The sequence below is a fragment of the Ambystoma mexicanum genome, chromosome 1q (assembly GCF_040938575.1).
Source record: "Ambystoma mexicanum isolate Mex_15411 chromosome 1q, UKY_AmexF1_1, whole genome shotgun sequence".
Taxonomy (NCBI): domain Eukaryota; kingdom Metazoa; phylum Chordata; class Amphibia; order Caudata; family Ambystomatidae; genus Ambystoma; species Ambystoma mexicanum.
Genome location: NC_090922.1, coordinates 894,318,800 through 894,341,007, shown reverse-complemented (window position 1 = coordinate 894,341,007; position 22,208 = coordinate 894,318,800). Strand labels below are relative to the sequence as shown.

Below are 22,208 nucleotides of genomic sequence, written 5' to 3'. Positions count from 1 at the left end.
TGATCCTCCGCACTGGTCCACCCGCAGTAAATTAATCCAATAGTGGATGACAGATCCTCAGGTACTAGTGAGTGAGACGCCATCAGGTTTCTCACAGCTCTAGTAACCCAATGTACCACATCTTGGCAACCTCACAAAACCAATTCTTTAACTCCCGATTTTCAAATGCACAATTCTTTGAATGCCTAAAACCATGGGTCAGGACAAGCTTGGAATTAATGAAAACAATCTTTTAAAACTCCCCATCATCCTTGTTTCTCAGAAATCAGATGTGTAAAGAGTTCAACATGATTTACTGAACCATATTTGACTGTGCTTCTAACATCATAGAAGAAGGTGGATACAATCTGTACCTCCCCCATATATTCTCAAGAGCAAAGTGGACAAACCCTCATGCATGAGGTAAGGATTGAGCCTGTTGCTGTGGATAGCTCTGGGAGCATTCTTGGGAACAGCCATATCAAATGCATTCCTGTGTGTGTGGTGAAACTGCATTGTAGGCATGCAATGTGACCAGCTTTCAAGGCACAGGTCTTCCTATGCTTCATAACCATGACTTCCTGTACTAATTCAAAAAATAACCGGAGAGACTTTCTGATATCTCCAATGATTAATTGGATTGTGGCTCATCTTCAGGTTATCACTTGCTTTGGTTATCCTTGTGTCTGAGGATTAGAGCATAGTCCACCACATCAGTGTTTGCACTAGGAGAGGAAGTAGTCCAGCCTTCCTAGAATAAAGGCAATTTGCCGCTATCTGGGTAACCAAAAATTTCAAAAGGGCTGGATCCAACCCCTTTTAGAAGGGCCTTGACTGCTATGTCTCCTGCATGCTCACAGGAAAGGCCCCAGTTCCATGAGAGGCACATACTAAGCACCTTTCATACTCACCAACGTTTTGTTACGGTCACCAATGCCTACCACCCTCACACGATTGGTCTGGTGGAAAGGTTAGTTAAACCAAATTCTACCCACAAATACATCAAGTAAGTTAACATAAAGGTGGACCCTGTGTCAGAGACCATTTTCTTGGGGTTTTCAACACTAGTAAGAACGTCATGGAAAGCCCAAAGCACTGTTTCAGATTTAATGGCCCTCTTGGGGTAGGCACCTAGTTGCATGATCATCTACATCATAGATGAATCAATGGCCTGATTAATTGAGAGGATCAAATAGACCTACTATGTCAATCCCCAACCTTTTAAATGGAACCCTAAACAGAGGGAAGGGACATCATTGTCCCTGAATCTTGCCACCCACTTAGCCAGATACTTGGCAAGAGGGACGCACCTTGTAGTGGTTGTCTTAATTATTTACTAGCCAAAATGGGGTGGAAATTGACAGTTGTTCTATGGTCTTCTCCACTGCATGTGATCTGCAACAGGAACTTCATGGGCCACATTAAATAGGAAGGGCCTGTGAGCAAATATAGCAAGTCTTCTATGGACATCATGCTCACTCTCATTATACACACTGTAAAGAAGCCCATATTTCTATAGTTATTACTCTCTTAACTCCATTCTATCTGCCTCTGATTGTTCTTCCTGTTCTTCAAGCGGCCGTCGTCCCTTCCTCTTCTGCCTGCTTTTCTTCCTCAAGCTCCTCATCCACCCCAACTATTTAATCTTTCTTTTAGATCTCTAATTCTGAGACTTCTTCCTTACTTGCTCATGCCCACCCCACAGTCTCTCCCTCAGATCCAATTTCTTCTTTAATTTTTCCTATGGTCTCTCCCTCTCTGATTTCCTATCTTACTGCTTTCTTTAATATTTCTCTGATTACTTACACCTTTCCTTCCTCATTTAAACATGCTTCTTTTCTTCCTATTCTAAAGAAATCTTCCCTTGAACCCTCTCTTCCTGCAAATATTTGGCCCATTTATCTTCTTCCTTATCTCTCTAAGCTTCTCAAGCGTCTTGTCTATTCCCAGTTTTCTACTTTTCTCACTGAAAACTCTATTCTTCCTTGTTCCTAGGATGGCTTTCGTCCTCTCCACTGAAACTGCTTTCCTTTCTGTTTGTGATTCGCTGTGTTCTTCTTGTTATTCTAAACACTCTTCTCTTTTGATTCTGTTGGATTTATCAGTGGTTTTTGACACTGTGGATCATACTCTCCTCCTTTCTTCTCTTTCTTCTTTTGAGTTCTGTGGTTCTGTTTTATCTTGGCTGTGTTCATATTTATCTAACTAAATGTATTTCGTATCTTGGACTGGGTCCTCTTATGACACACTGCCTCTTCTTCACAGCGTTCCTCAAGGTTCTGTTTTAGGACCTTTTTCTTTTCTCTCTCTACACATCACCTCTTGCTAGTACCATCTTGTCTTTTGGAATATCCCATCAATTCTATGTGGCTGATACCTAGCTTTTTCTGTCCTTTTCTTCCTTTTCATCTTCTGTGCATAATAATCTTACCTCTCGTTCTTTGATACCGGTTCATCCTTTTCTCATCACATCTCTATTACTTCATGCGCTTGTTGCTTTCATCTATTTAACATTCACTAATCTCGTCCTTTTCTTATGTTTAATGCCACCAAGGTTTTGATTTCTTCACTTATCTTTTCACGATTATTCTATAGCTCTGTCACACTCTTGTACTCCCTGTCTCTCGATTGGCCCCTTTAAAGTCTGTTTTCAATGCTTCTATTTGTGACACAATTTTTCCACCATTGTGTTCTCTTGGCTTGCTTTCATTTCACTCTTGTCTGAAATGTAGTTTTCTCTCACTCGTCTTAAAATCTCTCTATGGCTTTGCCCCCTCGTATCTATCTTCTCGTGTCCCTTTTTATTCTCCTGCATGTGTTCTTCATTCTCTGTCTCATTTTCTATTTACAGTTCCTTGTCCCCCTGGTGGCCAATCACTGGTTTGCTATTTCATCGTGTTTGTACTACTCTTACTACTATCTATTTCGTACTACTCTTATACTCCTAAGACCTATCTTCTTCACTTAGAACAACAACCATGAATACCTTTTTGTCGTTTTTAACCTTGCATTTGATTGTACTGTTAAGTGTGTTCTCTGTTCAGCGCTTTGGTGTAAAGCGTTATATAAGTCACAAACCAATACAAAATACAAATAGTTGGATCAATGAAATTAGTTTCACAGTGTTGCTCCTTTCAACTGGGATAGTCCATCTTCTTAGGCCCTAAAGTGAAAAATATTTTTTACTCTTACAGAAACACTTTTTTTCCCAGGATCTTCTTCTGTAAAACGGCTTTGCAATTCAGGAATGTCCCTGGGATTGACCTTGTTCCCAGAAAGTAACTTGCTCCTCTGAAAAGAGTAGGAAAGACAGTAGACCCTAGTTCAAGCAAATGAGGGATGCCATTGTTCACCTTTTTTATTTACATTGGGTACCACTAAAAGCGTTTTAAGAGCGTAGTCCTGAGAATATTTGTCTTTGTCTCTGACCTAACGACCACAGCAGCAGATAGGTTGACTGGTACATGCAGCATTTTGAGTTTTTCCAAATCATTGACCATTTGCTGGGATGTCTGTGTCAATTTGAACATGTATACTTACAACTTTGACTCACACTTGGATTGTAGCAAGGGAATGATATAACTTCTATGGGTGCCTACAAGCCATTCTTTTAGTCCTATGGTAGATCACACCCGAGGTCCATGTACATTGCCCTCAGACATAGCCCATAATGGTACCAGCCCAAGTAAGTGACTCTCCGTACACTAGACCTTTGTCAATTTTATTAAATATATTCTTGGGATGCAGTTTCATAAACCTAAGGATATTGTCCAAATTTGGAGAACCTTCCAGGAGACATTCACTACTTGTGAAAGTTAACTTATGGAATAGGCTTCTTTGAGAATTTATTGTCTTACACCCTTCAACCCAAGTGCCTAGCAGTTACAGCTAGAGTGTCTCCTTCTGTGGTCAACAGGTGTTTGGGATTGTCAGGATATGACTATCATACTTCCCTCTGCTGCAAAGCAAAGTAGTGATAACACTCCTTATGTGGATCACTATCCACACCATAAACTACGTACATGTACAACTAGTATGTCTGTTTTGTTATTATTCTTTTTAAAGCAACATCATTTTTTTTTAAACGATCTGCACTGTGGAATAAATTTAGAAAACACACAGCACATATTTTATTAGTGCAAATGTGATTAAAGATTGTTCACATTCACTAATGGTTTCCTTATCCTTGTGTATGAACCCATTAACGTAGTGCTTGTCTTCAGCAAAGGAAGACCACATTTGTGATTTATTTTTTTCGGAATTTGTATGGCTGTCATATTACATTTCTTAAGGATTTCTCTTGCTATTTTGCCTGGCAAAGCTTAGCATTTTCACTGAGAAAAACATATATATAAATGTCTCCCTCAAGTAGGATAGCTGCAATAGGCAGTAGGCACATTTTTGGGATTAATATCACAGGTCAGCTGGATGCTGATGCAACTAATTTGCAAGAGCATCAAACATGTATTGTAGCAAAGTCAAATTAACCACACGTGAATCCACCCAGGTAAATTAAAAACAACATTCACACATGTAACACAATTTCATAACATATATATATATTTTAATCTTAGTGTTGTGTTGGTGCCTTAGCAACTACTCTCATAAATTCCTCTCCCAGAGACTCAAGCTTCGTTTCAGCAAACAGTTCAAGGATAGAGTCACAATAACTGTACCACATAGAAGGCTAGAGTTCAAGTAGCTTGGTCCTTCCCAGGCTCATAGTCAACAGTATATGCAATGTATTTCAAATGCATTTAGGCATAGCAACACATTTCCCACCACATAGGCACTTGCCACACCCTTAGGAGGTTTGGGCCTGTAATGTCTCTGCGTATTCTCTCTGCAAAATCTCTAAAGCTCCATAGCTCAAGTAGATATATTCTTATTGGCACTTATCTCAGGTGCCCAGTACACCCTAAATACCTAGATGCCACCAATGAAGCCAGCAATATTAGTTTATTTGTTTTATTACAATATTTCAAGAGCCCAAATAAATCATCCTACCTTAGTGTACAGAGTGTTTCCTAAGGGTTATCCAGACTGTTGAAGAAATAAGATGGTTGTGCAGTCAAGGGAAGTTTTCAGATTGCTAAGGATGGTTTAAAGATATGTAAACACTTTTGCTATTAACACAATAAGAAATTGTTCACACAAAATTTATGTGATAATATATTATTTATAATAATATTGTGCAAAACAATAACTGCAAACTATAGGTAAGCAAAAATATTTTTCTGAAAAATAGAAAATGACAGTAAAATTGAACACACAGTCATGCACATTTGTCAGGAGTCCACAAAAGGCTACTCAACTTGTAGTGAGGCTCTGAGGGCCCTAGAATTGCAAACCCAATCACAAATTTAGTCAATAGCACAAACACATTCTTTAGTCCAATTCAGTCCTGATCACAGGGGCTATGAAGTGGAGAAGCATGAAGACTTGACGGAGGAAGAGTTCACCCTATTTAAGTTATCAAGATGATCACTCTACATCATTGTGATCTGGAGATTGCAGAGAAAAACTCAGCCTGACAGATTGTGGTTAATATCTTGAAGGGCACCAAATGCAATTGATAGCACTAGACCAGGGTTGTCCAACTCCAGGCCTCAAGCAACACAATCCTGATAGGTTTTCAGAATATCCACCATTAATATTAATGGAAAAAACATGCCTACATTTAGAATATTTTTATGCAAATTTAACTCATGAATGTTAATTGGGGGTATCCGGAAAACCAGTCAGGATTCCGTCCCTCGAGACATGGATTTGAACAACCCTGCACTAGAGCCTAAAGTGTGGAAAAAAGACTCCTTTCTGAGTGGAGGGACTCTAACAATGATATCCTGATGAAGAAAACTCCCCAGAGTAGGATGAACTCTACAATTTCACACGCTTTTCTGGAGGAACAACCATGTGATTCTTTCGAGAATAGTCATATTCTGTACCGGTGTACCTTTTAGCCAGAAGAATGGAACAAAACCTTGAGGCAGATCTCTGGGACTCCAAAGATAAAAAGCCGTTAACTAGACAAAGACGTCCAATAAAGTTGCCACAGGTGCTGATGAGAAAAACCGGTGATGCAACATCTGGTTAGACAAAGCACAACAGTGGCCATTGTTGTGATGCATGTGCAATGTCCCAGTCAGGCGAAGAGATTCAGGTTTGCGAAAAACATACAAGCAGGCGACCTAGTATTAGCCATTTGTGTTGGGCATGGAAGAATGTGCAGGTATCCATCTGTAGTTAGCTGTGTCACATATCAGAAACACCATATATCCATACTGAAAGAGCAATGTTGTATTTACAATGCGGTTTCAGAGGTGAAAGTTAAGGTGATGTATTTCACATTTGCAGTATTATACAGTATTACGTTTTATGGGATGTGCGAGTTAGTAGCTGATATAAGTAGGTGTATGAGATGGAATCAGGGAAGTGTTGCAGTAAAGATGAGGATGGGGGCTAAGGTAGCAGGAGCTCCGCCATGTTGGATTTTAGGGCAAGCTACAGAATGCATTTGTGAAAGTATGAGAAACCAGCCTAACCTGGAGCTGTGGCTCTGTCCAGTTGATCCTGAGGGAAGTACTCATTCCATCCCTCCCAGAGAGAAATTATGAGTCAAGGCCAAAGGCAGCCATCTTGTGTTGATAACAGTTTATTGAGTCCAGCTGGGGTTGGGGAAGGAATGTTGGGGCCAGGGAGGCAGGGAACGGATGCACTCTTTTCAAAGATTAGATTCATGTGAGCGTGGACATGGGGTTCTGTGATGCCAGGAGGGCTGGTGTGGTTCACAGCACTACTGCCCTCAGCCAAAGAGCGGTCATTCTATTTGAACTGCAGGAGCCACACTCTAGGGATCAATAACATAAAAGTGTTGCCCTGATCACGTCATTCATTGGCACCTGGGTTCCCAGAGAGATAAGGGAGGAGACGTGCTAGGGCTGCACCATGGTTTGGGATTGGAGGAGCACAGGTGATGCCAATAAATGTATCTACAATGGCAGGGAGCTCTTTGTTCCTGCCACAGTGTCTGGTATAATGATGGGGCCCCTAGTGTTATCAAAGTAGAGTTGACCTTGCTACAACAATTTGATCAGGATCCGACGGAGGGGTGCACATCATGTGATGGTCAAGAATATTTAGTTGTTAAAGAAATGTATTAGGGTAACAATGCACCTTTGTTTATGGGAATGTGATTTAGATAATGTGTGACCAGTAGGGTAATGGACTACAGGGGCTAATGACCAGCCAATCAGTGTGGCTTGCCAAATGCAAACCTTCACAGGGATTAGCAAGTGCGGTGGGTTGTGGATTCCAGAACTACTTCATCCATCCCCATCACCTAAGCATAGATGGAAGCTTGTTTAAATTGCCCATCTTTAATTCCCATCAAAAGTGACCCTACATGGTGAAAACTAATTGGGACATCACAAAATCTGCATAAGTCACGATGACTCCAAACGTGAGCGGAAAGGTGACTTTCTACCTTACATAGGTATGGGTACAAAGTGCAGTATTTCATACGCAGCCTGTCCAATAACACCCATTATTAGAAAATATGGCACGCTGTAAATACCCGGGATTCCAGAAACGCTAACGGTTTTCCATTATATTAAATTGATCACCAGTAGTTGCTGAATTCCAGATGCAAAGTCTGCAAAGTCACAATGAACGACCACATGTCAATTCTGTGAAAAGGAGAATACATATTTTAGTAACATGGATGTTCTCTAGTTATGTCTTTAAACATAAACAAAGTATTTTCAAAATATTAAAAGATCTTTTTTTTTTATTTTACAATATTCTGTTGTACTCTGTGTATCTGGGTGAAGTCTTTCTTCGCATTCAACCGAACACAACTTTCATATCTTTTCTTTTTGTTTTCTTCTTAGAACATCTTGGCATTGAATCCTCGTATCCAGACTCACGCAGCTGTACTTTCCACTGCAGCGAAGAAGCGAGAGAAAAAGCACTGGAAGAGGAACTCCGATAAGAACTGCTCTGTAAGTGCTCGCTGCGGATGAGATCTTTTGCTTAAGAGCAATGGCACATTACCTACATTATAGAACTGTCTCCAGTAATAGGAGCTAATGGCATGGATTGACTTGCCTAATTGCGGGTTTCAGTCACAGGCTGCTGAGCGCGATAAAATGTGGACCAGGAAGTCAGTAGGTTTATTTTTTTGGGCTCCCCATCATTGTCTGTGACAACTGGGCCTGACCACAAGCACTCAACTCATTAATCGGCCCTGACTTTTAATGCTGTTTAAGTTCATAGATAAACAGGGAGAGGCCACAATGCAATGAAACTCTTAAGTTAATAGAAGACGGAGCAGCGCATTAATCAATGAAAAGCTAAAAGAGAACCCTCACTTGCCTTGCTTCTAATCGTTCTCACTCGCTTTTCTTCAAAGGCTTCTTTTTATGTCTATGCATTATAGAAACAGAATGTCTTGAAATACAGCCCACATTGAACCAAAGTCCTCTCTACACATCTCGATTTCTAATACTCACTCACATGTGAGTATTTCCCCTGAGGTGTGATCTATTACAACGACAAAAATAAAATTGCTACGTATGTTTATTCAATAAAAGTACTCCCAGTTGTGTGTTACAAGAGAGTAGAAAAAGTCCACTAAAGGATCATAAAACTAAAGTGACTCGCCACATCTTTTACGTGGAAAAGCGGGTACTTTATTCTTTAAAACACACGTGCCACTCTCGAACTCATGCTAGAGTTTCTTTTCCCTGGCTTTTTAAACAAGCATCGGCAATATTTTTGGCGTTTAATGCTGTTTATTTATTTTATTTATTTATGGTTACATTTGTAAAGCACCTAAACCCGAAGGCATCAGGGCGCTGTTACGGAAACTAGTTACAAACCTAGACAAAACAGTGCAACGTGTGGAGCAGGAAACACCCCACACATGCATGGAGATTTCAGTAGACATACTCACTCATATAGCAGTGTCATTTACCACTGCTGTTATTTGCATTTTGCATTTATAGGTACCAGGATGCAAGGAGGAGAGTGCAGCGTTTCAAAAGAGGATGTGATATGGGGCGCGGGCGTGGAAGAGAATAAGAAGAAAGGAGAATAGAGCAAGGGAGGAAATGATTAAGAGAGGGTGCCATCAATGATGAGCAGGAGGAAATATGAGTGAGAAAGGTTGAGAGTGAGAGGGTAATAAATAAAGCAAGTGTGTGAGAGGAAGAATGAGTGGGGTAGAGAGTGGGGGTGAGGTGGTTGACCGGGTTGTAGAGAGAGCTGGGTGAGTGGAGAATTTGAAATCAGTGCAGTTGGCACCAAGCCCAAGATAGAGCGAATTAGAATAATTTCGATGTGATTGTAGAAGTGCAGAAATATGTTAAAAGTAAACATCTGTAATAAAAGGCAAGGTTAATACCAGCAGTAAGTTGAGACATAAGTGAGCCAAGGGAAACAAGTAAGTTATGCATGCAAATTCTAAACCAAGGTTTTTCATTAATGAGATACATGGAGGACATGTGTCAAGGGAAGAAGTCCAGAATTGGGAACACCAGAAATTGGAAAGGCTACCAAAGACAATGAGCTGTGCATTGAATGGGGTTAATGGAGGCTGGTGCTCAGAGGTTTAACATGTTCAGACATATTTTAACATAAGTCTAACATATGTTAAACATAAGTTGTCTAATATATGTTTAACACATTTGGAGACAGTGGCTCCCATTGGTCAGGGGCAAGTAACGTTTCTTTCTTGTCCCTGACCAATGGGAGGCACTGTCTCCAAATATCAGGTAAAATTCCTAAACATAAGCAAGCATTTGGGACACTTTTGAGGACACAAATTGCACAGAGAAAAGGGACTGAAATCGGGTACTGTCCCCCAAAATGGTGGATGTGTGGTAACCTTATTCTGTGTGTATACTACATATAGAGGGCGTGCAAAATGTGCATTTATTGAAGATGTTGACATTACTTGAACTATCCAAAAAATTAAATCCTTCACTGGCTTCACATAGCTGTGAATAGACTGAGGAGAGGGAGAATTAGACAGAGCAGACAGAACCGTGGGGGTAGATGCCCTAAGAGGGAGACTGAATCAAACAGAACATAATTCAAGTTATCAGTCAGGACTAGTCAGGAGACTGATGAGAGTGAGTGAAGGGGGGCTGAAGGACCAAGTTCATAATTGGTGGCTATGCTGCATGATGCAAGGCACCACCTTAATAAACATCTCACTCACACTTAATTATTTTCAAATGAATCACTGGGAAGCTGTTTTTCATAAACCCCAGGACTCTCGGAGCGGGGTATTTAACTCTGAATGCTTATACCAACCCATTCCTTCCCACTCATGTGACCTGATTCTCGCACTTTCAACACAGTCTCACTCTTGGCCCATCTTGGCAGCAGCAATGACTTATAAATGCTATGATATGAGATGATATAGCATTTATAACGTGCCTGTACACAAGGGTTTCAATGTGCGACAGCACAAGGGGGGGAGAACAGAAGGAGGACAAAACAACTATCTTACTAGGCCTTGTGTCATTCAGATCACACAGGTGCAGGGAAGTGGAAGGGGAGAAGTTCCAAGGGTGGGGGGCAGGTAAATCCGAAAGTGCAGCCAACGGGTGGCTCATAAGAGCAGAGAGAAGGGAATGTAGGGTTACAGAGACAGACCACAAGTATTGGGGGAGCCAAGAGGCAGTGCGAGGTGCAAGTGGACATGCAGGGACCTGAGCCCGAGTTCTGTGGGTGGCCAGGTGACCAATGCATGGAGCAGACGGGTCATCAGGAGAGGAAGAGAGAAAGCGGAAGCGAAGAGGAAGTCTTGAGTTGCTTCTGGGACCAGCAGTGGTTCTGTTCAAGTCTGAGAGAGGTAGGGAGACAGTTACATAGGAGGGCCCAGCCATAGATAGAGATCTGCCCCCAACTCTCTGCTTGGAAATGAGACTGACCTTCAGAGAGGTGGAGGTGAATGAGCAGAGAGCTCGAGTAGGGTGATGTTTAGGAAGAGAGAGTTGGAGTTAGTGCGGTCGCAGGCCCCAGAAAGACTTGTGGACTAATGCAAATGGTTGTGAACTTAATCCTTGCCACCACTGGGAGCCAATGAAGAGATTTCAGAGCTGGAGAGATACGAATCCTGGGCTTGAGGCCAAAGACAAGTCTTGCAGTCCTGTTCTGGATAAGGTGTAGAGGTTGGAGAGTAGAGGCAGGCAGATTTAGAAAGAGCCTGTTGCAATAGTCCAGTCTAGACAGGACCAGAGCACTGGAGACAGTGAGTTTCTGGGGGAAAGTGAGGAGAGGAAGAATACCTCTGAGGAGGTGCAGCTGATAGTTTGTCTTCTTCGAGATGTCGGAGATGTGAGGAGAGAAGGAGAAGGAGAGGGTGCAGTCAAAGTTGACCCCAAAGTTCTTAGTCTCATAGGTAGGAGCAGGAAGAGGGCCCAGAGTAGGCGGCCAGAGAGAGAGAAGAAAGGAGAGAGCTGGTGTTCTGGAGGATATCCGTCTTGCTGGTCTTAAAAATGGCAATGTATTCCAACAGTTGAGGCACATATTTTGACTTTTATAGCCTGAGGTCATCGCTTTAACATTTGTACTTTTCAAGTTCCAATCCAAGTTATCATTAAAAAAAAAAACACCTAAACCCCTCAACCAGGAACACTAAAGCTCTTGCCCCTTTCATGATTCCAACATCCCTGCCCATTTAAGAGCAAACCCAATGCTCTAGTTACTCTTTGCTGCATTCTCTTGGTAGCAGACTGGTCCTGCAGACTGCGTCATGCTCCCTCCCTAGTTGCCCGAATGATGGGCCCATTGAACTTTTCTACTCATCTTAATCATTTAATTCTTGAAGCACAGTTTGAAAGGCTGAATCTATAAACTCACTTGGTTCTTTTCTACTTTAATTTCTGCATTCCATAGTCTTTAACATTTGAATTTCTATAGCGATACTTTAAGCCCATCTTGTCCATGACTGCCCATTTGATAGTTTAAGCCCAACCATCCTTTTCTCATTCAAGCATTAACTCTATATTGGAAAGTTGTAAATTGAGATCATCAATCCGACTGGCAATAGCAGAAAAGAGTGGACTTACTATCAACTAGGGACTGCTGCACCTGGGAACTTTGTTGCTGGATGGAAGTTGTACTACTTTTGAATTCTTGTATATCTCTTCGAATATCCAGTTGTCCACTCATAATCAGATTGATAATGAACGTTAGGTATCTTTTTTCTCCTGTGGGGTGTTGGTTGTATTGTATTTTCTGGTGATCCTGCTCCTCTTACTGGCTATCTTAACCAAATGTTCACATTTTTTTAAGGAAAACTGGGACAACACCCTCCCTACACCCTTACCATGGTTGTGTATCAATGCTCATTTGCTTGAGAGAGTACAAGTGATTCTTAACATGCAAGAGTTGCTGAGCCAGAATACAAGGATAGCTGCACATCATTGTGCACGTCAAGGTGCTGCTAGTATGAATCTTCTGAGGAGGCTGAGTCCGGACCCATGGCATCATGGGGTCCTCCTATTTTACAGCCACATTACACTGTCCCAGGGGCCTTTTGGTAAACTATTTACATGATGTTTACTACCCCTATGTCTGTTTACATCGTTAATGGTCGCTGTCACAATTTCCTTCCTGTTCTCTCTATCCTTTGACCAGATGGTGTTTCATTAGGTTCAATTGTTCGCGCTGTGGGCATGGTAACATTTGAAAGACTAGACTTGTTGATTGAGGTAAGATTCACGTAAATTAGTTGTTGAATTGTATCATGCATCCAGTTTCTGTTAGGCCTGATATTTTAAACGCGGTTTCAAAAGGTGCGTGTATGGTTTCCACTAGGTCTCCCATTTGTGTACATATTTAATTCAAGCTGATTATTGATTAATCGTTTGGGTGTAACGCGGTAGATGGTGTATGAATTGGAGTTTATGTGCAGTATTCACTTCGACTGTATATGTATTTACTTAGTGCGTGCTGAAATATGTACACATAAAGCTCCCGCCATCTACCAGATGGATGCATGTCTGTCTCTTCGCTGCCCAAATATCAGTACACTGCTTCCTCAAATTTGACATGTGTGCACTTGCTTTCTGTGCAAATGCAGATGTCTTAAGCAGTGTATGTTTTTTATATTGGCTCCAGCAAAAGAAATATTTATTTTATCATCTATCAAGATTAACTGTTTGAGCTACACCAGAGCAAGCTATCCTATTCTCAGCCTCAGCTTGCGATCCAGCCTGTAAATCCTTGCTTGTTGGTCTGTATGTTTGCCACTGCTGGAATCTAGCCAAGCCCTTATTCTTAGCAGAGCTTCATTCCACTCTGCCTTGTCAGGGTGCTCCAGGAGATTTCTGTTTTGTTTGGATTTTTTATTTTGCCACTTAATGTTGTTGACAGCCCCCAGGCATGTGATTGTCTGCTTTGCTGGCTGTGCTATTACTGGCTTGGAACAATCCGAAACGAGCTTCAATTATTCTCAATTGAAAGCAAGTATAGCTACAAAGATTGGCTGTCCATGCTACCCTATCCATTAGGAAATGGGCCATTGCGGCAAGCAATCGGCCAGCAAAAGTACTTGTAAAAATGGAAAAATAGAGGTCACCCTAGTCCCAGTATATATGGGATAAATAAATACAAAAACATGGAATCCAATAAAACAAGTTTGAGATGCAGGTGCTCCATGCTGAATCTGGCAAAGCGGTGACTGCAATGTCCTGATGATGGATTTCCTCATCTGCTTTGCGAGGAAATGAGCAGCATGACACACTTCACATTTTCCAAGATGTGAACATCAGAGGACTGCTAGGAAGTATCCTACAAACACTGGTGGCAAACCTGGCTCGAAAGCTGCCAGGTGACAGTCCTAAGCCATATGCATCTTTACATGCTTAGCCTTCAAGCCAAGAACCTGAAAGTAAAATGATTACATCAAGGATATTCTGCACATATTAGGATGCCAGGCACTGATAACTCCTTAACACTTCAATAGGGATATGTTCTTAACAAAGACGCCCAAAACCAATGGGCACAATAAGTTAGCCTGTGTGTGTGAGGGAGGCATTTTCCTAACATATGTTGACAATTCTTGAATACATATTTAAACATTGGTGATGGTTACTGTAGCCATCCTACTATACCAAGACCAACCTTTTTCTTTCAAATCAAGCAAACCCTTAGAGCAAACTGGCCAACCAAATTTCAGATGAAAGAGGGCAGCAAGAGCACTATTACTGTGATGTGGATGCTACCACACCCGCTATGCGGAGTCATTTTTCTCTGCATCCATTGTGTGGCAAGTATCTATTCTACAACAATTATTGCATGGCCGTTTCATCTGGTAACTTTCTTTCCACAGCACATTTACCAGTAACATGTTCTAGTGCTTGCCCTTGCCACAAACTCTATGGGAATGACAGCCCAGCCTGTACATAGTCTATGTTGGAGAACATCGTGTTAGTCTTAGTGCCCAATGTACACAATTTTAGTTGAACATTACAGGAGGGATGGACATTCAGATTCAAAGCTATCGTGAACAATCTTGGAGTTATTCAAGATTGAAGGTCTACATGCTTGGATGGAAGCGTGCTGACAAGGTAACAACAGTGTATACTCTTTCATAAGACACGCTTTGTTTTATCTAAAGAGAAGGCCAATTAGCACAACTTTCTATTTTAGATAAATGTAATATTTGCTGACATCTGGAACGCACGTGTCTCAACATGTTGGTACCACAGTTGTTCATCTTTTGGTTGCTGTATGTGTGACTGCATCATATTGAATATTTGCTTGCAATAATCACATTGGTAATCATCATAGGTAATGGATTCTGATTATTGTAATATAAAATGAGCTTTGGTTCAGTAATGGGACTATTTTGTACTACAACTCTGTAGTAAGACATACCACCATTTTCAAGTAAGGGTATAGAGAAACACACCAGAAAAGGTACGGGTCTGTAATACATACTCTACTTGTCATTTTCTAATTGGTGAGAATCTATTATTGCACTATTGGGAATTTTGAGATGGAGTCACTTTAAAATTCTGAATTATTCAATATCTTTCTGGACCAATGACTAGAATAAACAACATGCCCGTTTCAACATGGTCAACGTCAGTATACTAAATACTAGAGATGTGTGTATCGGTGTATGCAAGGCTGTATGCAGAGATGTGCATAAACATAACTCCAATATGCAAATGGTGGATTGATTTCACTGACTTTGTCCTTGCCAATGGTCTCAAGCCAGTAGACTACTTGACATGCAACACTTAGTGGCATTTTTTAAAGCACCACCACCACCCAAATCACCAGACCTGTGTTCCCACTTGAGGGACCGAACATAGACACCCTCAGGCAATTGCCTCTTTGCACAACATTCTCCATTTAGTTGTAGGCTTCTTATTGAAACATGCACAATCATTGCCACTTTTTAATACATTTGTAGATGACATAAAACTTGCATTGGTTAAGATTCAACTGCACCAAACAGCACTTGGAGGGTGTACATACAATAAAGACACATCGTGAGATGCATTTATAAACTTTCAGATGAAAAAGATATCCATAATTACATATGTGAGCTATGAAAGAACAGCTTTTCTCACTTACATATTGCCTGGAATTCATTATAAAGGTTGCATATTAAGAGTTTAACTCCTTTTTAAACATTCCTCGAATGCACATGTTACAGTTTCTTTGGTAAGAAGAAAATTGAGGGATTATGGATCACAGTTTGCCTTCTCATGTGATCAGATTCCCCATGGGTCAGACACAGCGGATTAGGGTTTGAGTGCAAGGCTACATAATAGGCACAATGTGAGCATCAAAGGTTCTTTTTCAGAGAGGGGATAAAACATGCCCACAAAAATGTGATTAACGTGACTGTCATTGGAGTGGATGCTTCTTTTCAATCCTACCAGGATCATCTTGAGGGCTGCTTCTCCAGCCATTTTATGACAGGTCAAAGACATCTCATTGGAAATTAAATAGTGATGCCTTTATTAAGTCAATCAGTCCTTACTGTTGATAAACTTATCAAATGTCTATTGAGATCAGAGACCATTGATGATGTCAAACGTTGGTTATTTCTTTGGCTCTTCTGTAATGACTGGTGTGTTTTTCCTATTACAACAGGATTGTGATAACAATGAAAGCCTTCTGTTGAAACACATTGCCCCGCAATAGATTCTGAAACGAACGTGGCGTGTATTAATAAACGTAGCAACTAAGCAATATTGAGATGGATGTTTAGAATATGATTTTAATGGTGTAAGCAGCTGGCTGATGTTATAGATCCCTTTTATTGTTTTATTTGATAAATGTCAGGTACATCTGAACTTTTCTATGGTCCTATTCAGAATATCCATCTTGAAGTAGGCTGGAGTATTGGAGATACAGGAGCTGGAGTGTGAAACTATAGCCCATGCTTACTATTGTAAAAGTACATGTTTTCATTTTGTATGTGCTAAGGAACCTATTTATGATGTATTGGCATTTGTCTTGTCAAAAGAAGAGAACCAATGCAAAACACCTAATTGAAGGCCGACATGAATGTAAATTCAAGAATATCTTATAGTATTCAAAATGAACAGTTCAATGTGCAGGGGAGAGATGGGAAACTCTAGCACCAAAGCTGCAATTGAACAAAACAGAAACAAAAGTGTCCTGAGTTAGAGTACAGTCCCGCCCCCTGCACTCTATTCAATGTTGGAAAACAACCAGTAAGTAGAAGATTTTAAACAAGATATAGATAATTCAGTCAAAAATATAATAGAATGCAATCTATGAAGGCAATCAATTATTAAACGATACATGAACCAAATATAAAAAATGGGCTTGGTGTGTTTTGGGATATGTGTAATCAACAGACAGATAGTCAAAGCCTTCATGAAGTCATGAATCTAAAGATATGATAGTGGATGGAGGGTCTGAAAAGAAGTGATTCCTTGATGTGTGCATATAGTAACTAAAAGACAATAGGCAACTACACTTACTGTCAAGAACCAAGGGAGGAGAGAATATTGACACTCCCCCTCGAACCACAGTAGCCGAATAGAATGACCCCCCTGCCGTGGTTAGCACAGGTGCCTGATTAGAACACAACAGGTAACCACGTGGCCGCCAATGGGGGGAAGAGGGATTAGGGAGAATTTGTGGATAGGTAGAGGGAGATAAGGAAAACTCAAAAGAGGAAGTCAGGTAGCACAGTGGGATAGGTGTTGGAGAATTTTAGGGAAAAAACAACACACAATAATTAACACTCCTGTCCTACTCTCACAAATCTCTGCAAACATCAATCCTAGACCCTAAACCTTCCCACTCCTACCTAAACCTGGATTCTGCTACAATGCCTGTGGAGCACATACTTTATTGTAGCATAAAGGACATAACATGGAAGCATATCACATGGAAGTTAATGCAACATAAGCACGTGGAACATATACCCTTTGGCAGCATGCTATATAGACATGGACTTTGTAGCAAGCAGCATGGCACAAACAAGGGATATCCCGCTTTCATGAAAAAAACAAGAGACATGGCCCTTTGGGCGAGCAAAGCAAGCAGGATGTGACATTATATTTAGGAGTTCCCAATAATGCAGCCCATGGGGCCAAACCCCTTTCTCTGCATTTAATGGATGTAAATCTTTGACACTATCGCTCCGATAGTGCCTTCAGCATGTCCCTCGCAACATGCATTCTCTTTCACAATGCTGATAGCTTTTACTTGTACATTAAAGTTCAAGAAAACAGTTCCGTAATGTGAAACAGAGCAATTGCCAAACCACTGTGCTTCCTGACTAGTAGTAGTGCGAGCCGTACACATTCATTAGTTCCAGCTCCCCCCATCATAGCAAACAGTGGCCCAGCACTTATCTGTGTGCTTGGGAGCCTCACGGGGCAACCCAAACCTGAAGAATGAAGGCTGAATAGATGCTGAGCCGTTCCTGGTCGCTGCTGTGGCCTGGGCTTCTAAGAACACAGAATTACTCTGGAGTCTCTCACATCCTCAAAATGCTTCAAACTAACCGCTATCACTGCCCATGCTGGAAACCCACATTAATCTGCACCTGAGCATGGCCATTAAGTAAGCCCTTTAATCATAATCAGCTGGTATGAAGTGCGAAGGCCAGAACTACATGCAATTCTCCAGGCTGCTGGGTAATGTCGTTTTTACATGTTCTGAGTCACTTTACATAGACAACACTCCTTTTCCTGCTCCTGCCCCAGTTCCTGACACTTATCTCTAGGAAATCACAATCTGGGGTGCATCCTATAAGTAAATAGTCAACACAGGAAATCTGTAACAATAATATAAGTAGAATAACTAATAAAATAATACAGAGGCATCTTTGAAGTCTATAGAAAGAGCAGCAGAATGTACCATGTAAGCAAAAAGCCACACTTACCTATAAGGAACTACAGGAGTTCAACTTTCAATGAATAAAGTGAAGAAACAAAGAATCTACAGAACATAATCCGCAAAAGAATCCGGTGTAAACAACAGTCAAACAAGGTCTAATTAAACGTCACAGAAGTCAAGATTCACATGTGATGATAGCTCACCACAAGCATTAGTGAAGTGCCAAACAAATTCATTGCAGTTCATGCATGCAGAATGGTAGCATTGAAAATGGATGCCTTATATGATGTGACTGGTAATTATGTACACCACAATTACATTATAATATAATGGCATAAACAAATTGCATGTAACTCTCTAAATTTTGAAATAACATCATACCAAAATGATAGGAACAATGACAAAGATACGTAGTCCAAATTCAAGCGATATAAAAAAAAGGGCTCAAGATAATTAGTGAGGGAATGTATTAAAAGCATGTGTGCCTGTATGCTGACGGATGCCACCAGAAAGATATATATTCTATAGAGTGGGAGGTGAGGCAAGATAAAGACAAAAAATGTCTACATTTAAATACATTCTATACAGGGTAAATTATTAAAGTGTATTCAAACTTACAATCAAAATATGATCATCATTTCATTAATGATATGATCGTCTACATAGGGTACACAATGATATTTAGATATCACAGAGGGAACTCAACAAGAAATCAACAGAATAATGTAAAGATAATAGGAAGACCAAATGTGTTATTGTAGGGTCAACTTACACTTACAATAGTATCATGGTCAGATTTATAATTACATGCTATGTGTAACAAAATGACCATCTTTATAACACAAAAGACCAATGAGGAAATAATACTGTTAATTCCCACTTATACACTGAATGAAAGCCTGGTCGCATCACATTTAGACAAAAGAGTAAGGGTAGTGAACTCTCATGGTTACAGGATTATAGAACCATATTTGTATCTAATATATTTCTATACAACTATTATCCTCGAGACAGTAGTGTTTGATTAAATAACAATTTCATATTTATTTATTTTTAAATTATGTGTTACAGTTCAAATAACTTTTCGCATATTTACTTTAATACACTAAAACGACATACAGTTATCATACATAGAACATATAAATTACGAATTAAAAAAAGAGAAAGGGAAAACATTAATTATAATGTTTTCCATCAAATCTACACAAAGTAATAGTACATTTCCTGTTTCCTAATCTGTGGCATTCTCTAATTTTTATTTGACCTTCTCCCACATTTTGTATAGGACCATATTCGTATGACTACTTCAGCAGGCATGGGGTGCAGTAGGAATCAGATTTTATCATATTTGTGTCAGGTGTGAGTTCCCCTAGGTACATCATATAGATGTCTCCCTGTGATCTACATTGAGTGAGAATGTGTCTTTTTCCATAATTTCTGTACATCTGCAAAGACAGCACCATCTGTCACTCTTTAGAGCTCTGGTTCACAGGCCGTTTACTGATCCAGTAGGCAGTGAGTTAAGGTGTAATAAGAAACACATCTCCTCAAAGCAGAGGTGGGTGACAGAGTCATGTATTTCTGCGGGTTTAGGTAGTAGCATTTGATTCTGATGTATTCTTGGTAAGAGCCATTTCTGCGGGCTTAGGTAGTCGCATTGGATTCTGATGTATCATTGGTAAGAGCCATGATTACACAGATGTTCAAAGGTACGACCCCAGTCCCATAACCTGATCTTGTTTTTGAACTCTCTTACAATGACGCCCACCTAATCCTCCAACACAGACACCATCCCATTGCATCAAAGACACATCTATTCTGTCGGACATACAATTTGGTCAGTGTTTTGCCACCTTCCATCATGCGTTGCACCAGTAGGCTCAGTAGAGGAGACACAAACTTAATTATCTTAATAAACCGTAGACCCTTATGATTGAAATGTGCATCCACCAGCAATGTCAGGCTCAGCTCTGTCCTTAAGGCCTGGACTGGCACACACTGGGGGAGGCCAAGTAGTTCCCTCCAAACCTTGCCCTCCAGCTTATTTAACCAGGATATGTTTGACATAAAAGTGGCTTGCAGGCCATATGTTATTGCTGGCACTATACTTTGTTTATAGACCAGGAGGACTCCCTCAATGCTATATCCTGCCGCTTGTCCCGCATAGGCCCTCAAGATTGCATTGCGGGCTATGGCACTGCATGTCTTTGATTTGATTAGGTCATCTTACTTATTGTCAGCCCTCATTTTATGCCTTGAAATGTGTAAACTGGCACCCTTTATATGTCAGCCAGAATGATGTTTCTTCTACTAATTCTGTACAGGATCCACTTACTATCATTGCCATGGGTCTTGTTGATGTTGATGATCAGCTCGTTTTCCTGTGTGTATTTGATCAGTTCACAAAAGACCAGTCTGATCCCAACTCAGGTGTGGTCCATCAGGACAAGTCATTGGCATATGATAGCCAGTGGATCCGCTGTGTGTCAACCCTAGGGGGGAAACTGTGTGGCAGGTAGTCTGGAAGGTAGGCCTGCCAGGTAGAAGTTGAATAGCAAAAGTGTGTGCGCACACACCTCTTCTAAACCATTTCTGATAGTGATCCTGGCTGTGCAAGCACCCATGCTACTCAACCTCAACTGCACACAGGTTTCCTCATGGAGCTGGTGTATCATCTCCAACAAAGGAGGTACACCTGCTGTTCTGCAATTTGAAACCAATATCGAATATTCATTAACAAAATGGAAACCTGTCCTGGTTTCAAAATGCAGAACAGCAGGTTTACCTTCTCTGACTGCCTCCTTGTAGATATGCTCCAATGCTGAAGACAAAATGCAAAAGAAGAATGATAGGCAGGTATTGTTATGGTGAGGAAGAGAAAATGTTAATTATTGTCTTGTCACAGGAATTATTTTTTCACCCATTTTCACCTTTTAAATACATGAATAATTAATTGTGTATTCCGTTAATAAAAATTAAATATAACATATTTATTTGTGTCAGGATACTGGTAATAGTGGAAATGTTATCTGTAATATTGAGCTGATATAACTTATGACTAACTTGGCACATTCATTTGCCACATTCACACTTTGCTAAATCCGTATTTGACTATTTGGGGGTTCCACATTCCAGTATGCTTTTCCTCCAGAGGTGTTCCTTTGAATCTGCAAGTTGAAATAAGGGTGGTATTGAGGGTGCTCCCAATATGAAGCAGCAACTACAGAAGGCACTTCTTGTACTTGCGTTTCTGATGTTCATGGAGCAGAGCATTTACACATTCTGTCAACCCTAAAGCACAACTGGTTTATTTTAAAGGGGTATGAGGGCAATGGTTAAAGCAACAAATTGTGCATGAAATCAACCAGCACTCACTAAAACCTTCATATTTCACTGCCTCGCACTATCCTCCTATAGATTTGAATATTTAGGTCTCAGAATGTATAGATAACATGACTGCTCTGGGAATCAACCAGCTTGTAACTGAACCTACCCAAATGGTCACCCATTCTCTTGAGTTAGTCCTCATCAAAAATATCTAAATGGGACCATTCTGAGTCATATTTCTCTCATTGCTTTTCAATTTCTGAGCGTGATTTGAAACAAAGGTGTCCTGAACAATTCTCTGAAAAAAGTGGTTATGGACTGAAGTCTGCCATCTGACACAGACCCTTCTGAAGTACTAGTGTCCCCACTTTCGATCACCACCAAAACCTCTGGACACAGCTCTGAACTTGAAAGGAACAAAAGAGATGCAAAATGACTAGCAAGTGTTAAATCTAAACCAGGCCACACAGAAAATATTAATTTGTAGGAAAGAGGGTGGCATTTTTCAGAAAGTGGAATTAAGAAAAACACTTGCAGAAGAG

General features: G+C 40.6%; 1 protein-coding gene across 1 annotated transcript in view; it reads left to right on the top strand.

Moving 5' to 3' along the window:
- Positions 1-22,208, top strand: part of DPYD (dihydropyrimidine dehydrogenase) — a 3,651,715-nt gene that overhangs the window by 95,691 nt on the left and 3,533,816 nt on the right. Inside the window, exon 2 of the mRNA XM_069641531.1 lies at positions 7,872-7,982. Coding sequence (XP_069497632.1) covers positions 7,872-7,982 — 111 coding nt within the window. The remainder of the gene's footprint in view (positions 1-7,871; positions 7,983-22,208) is intronic.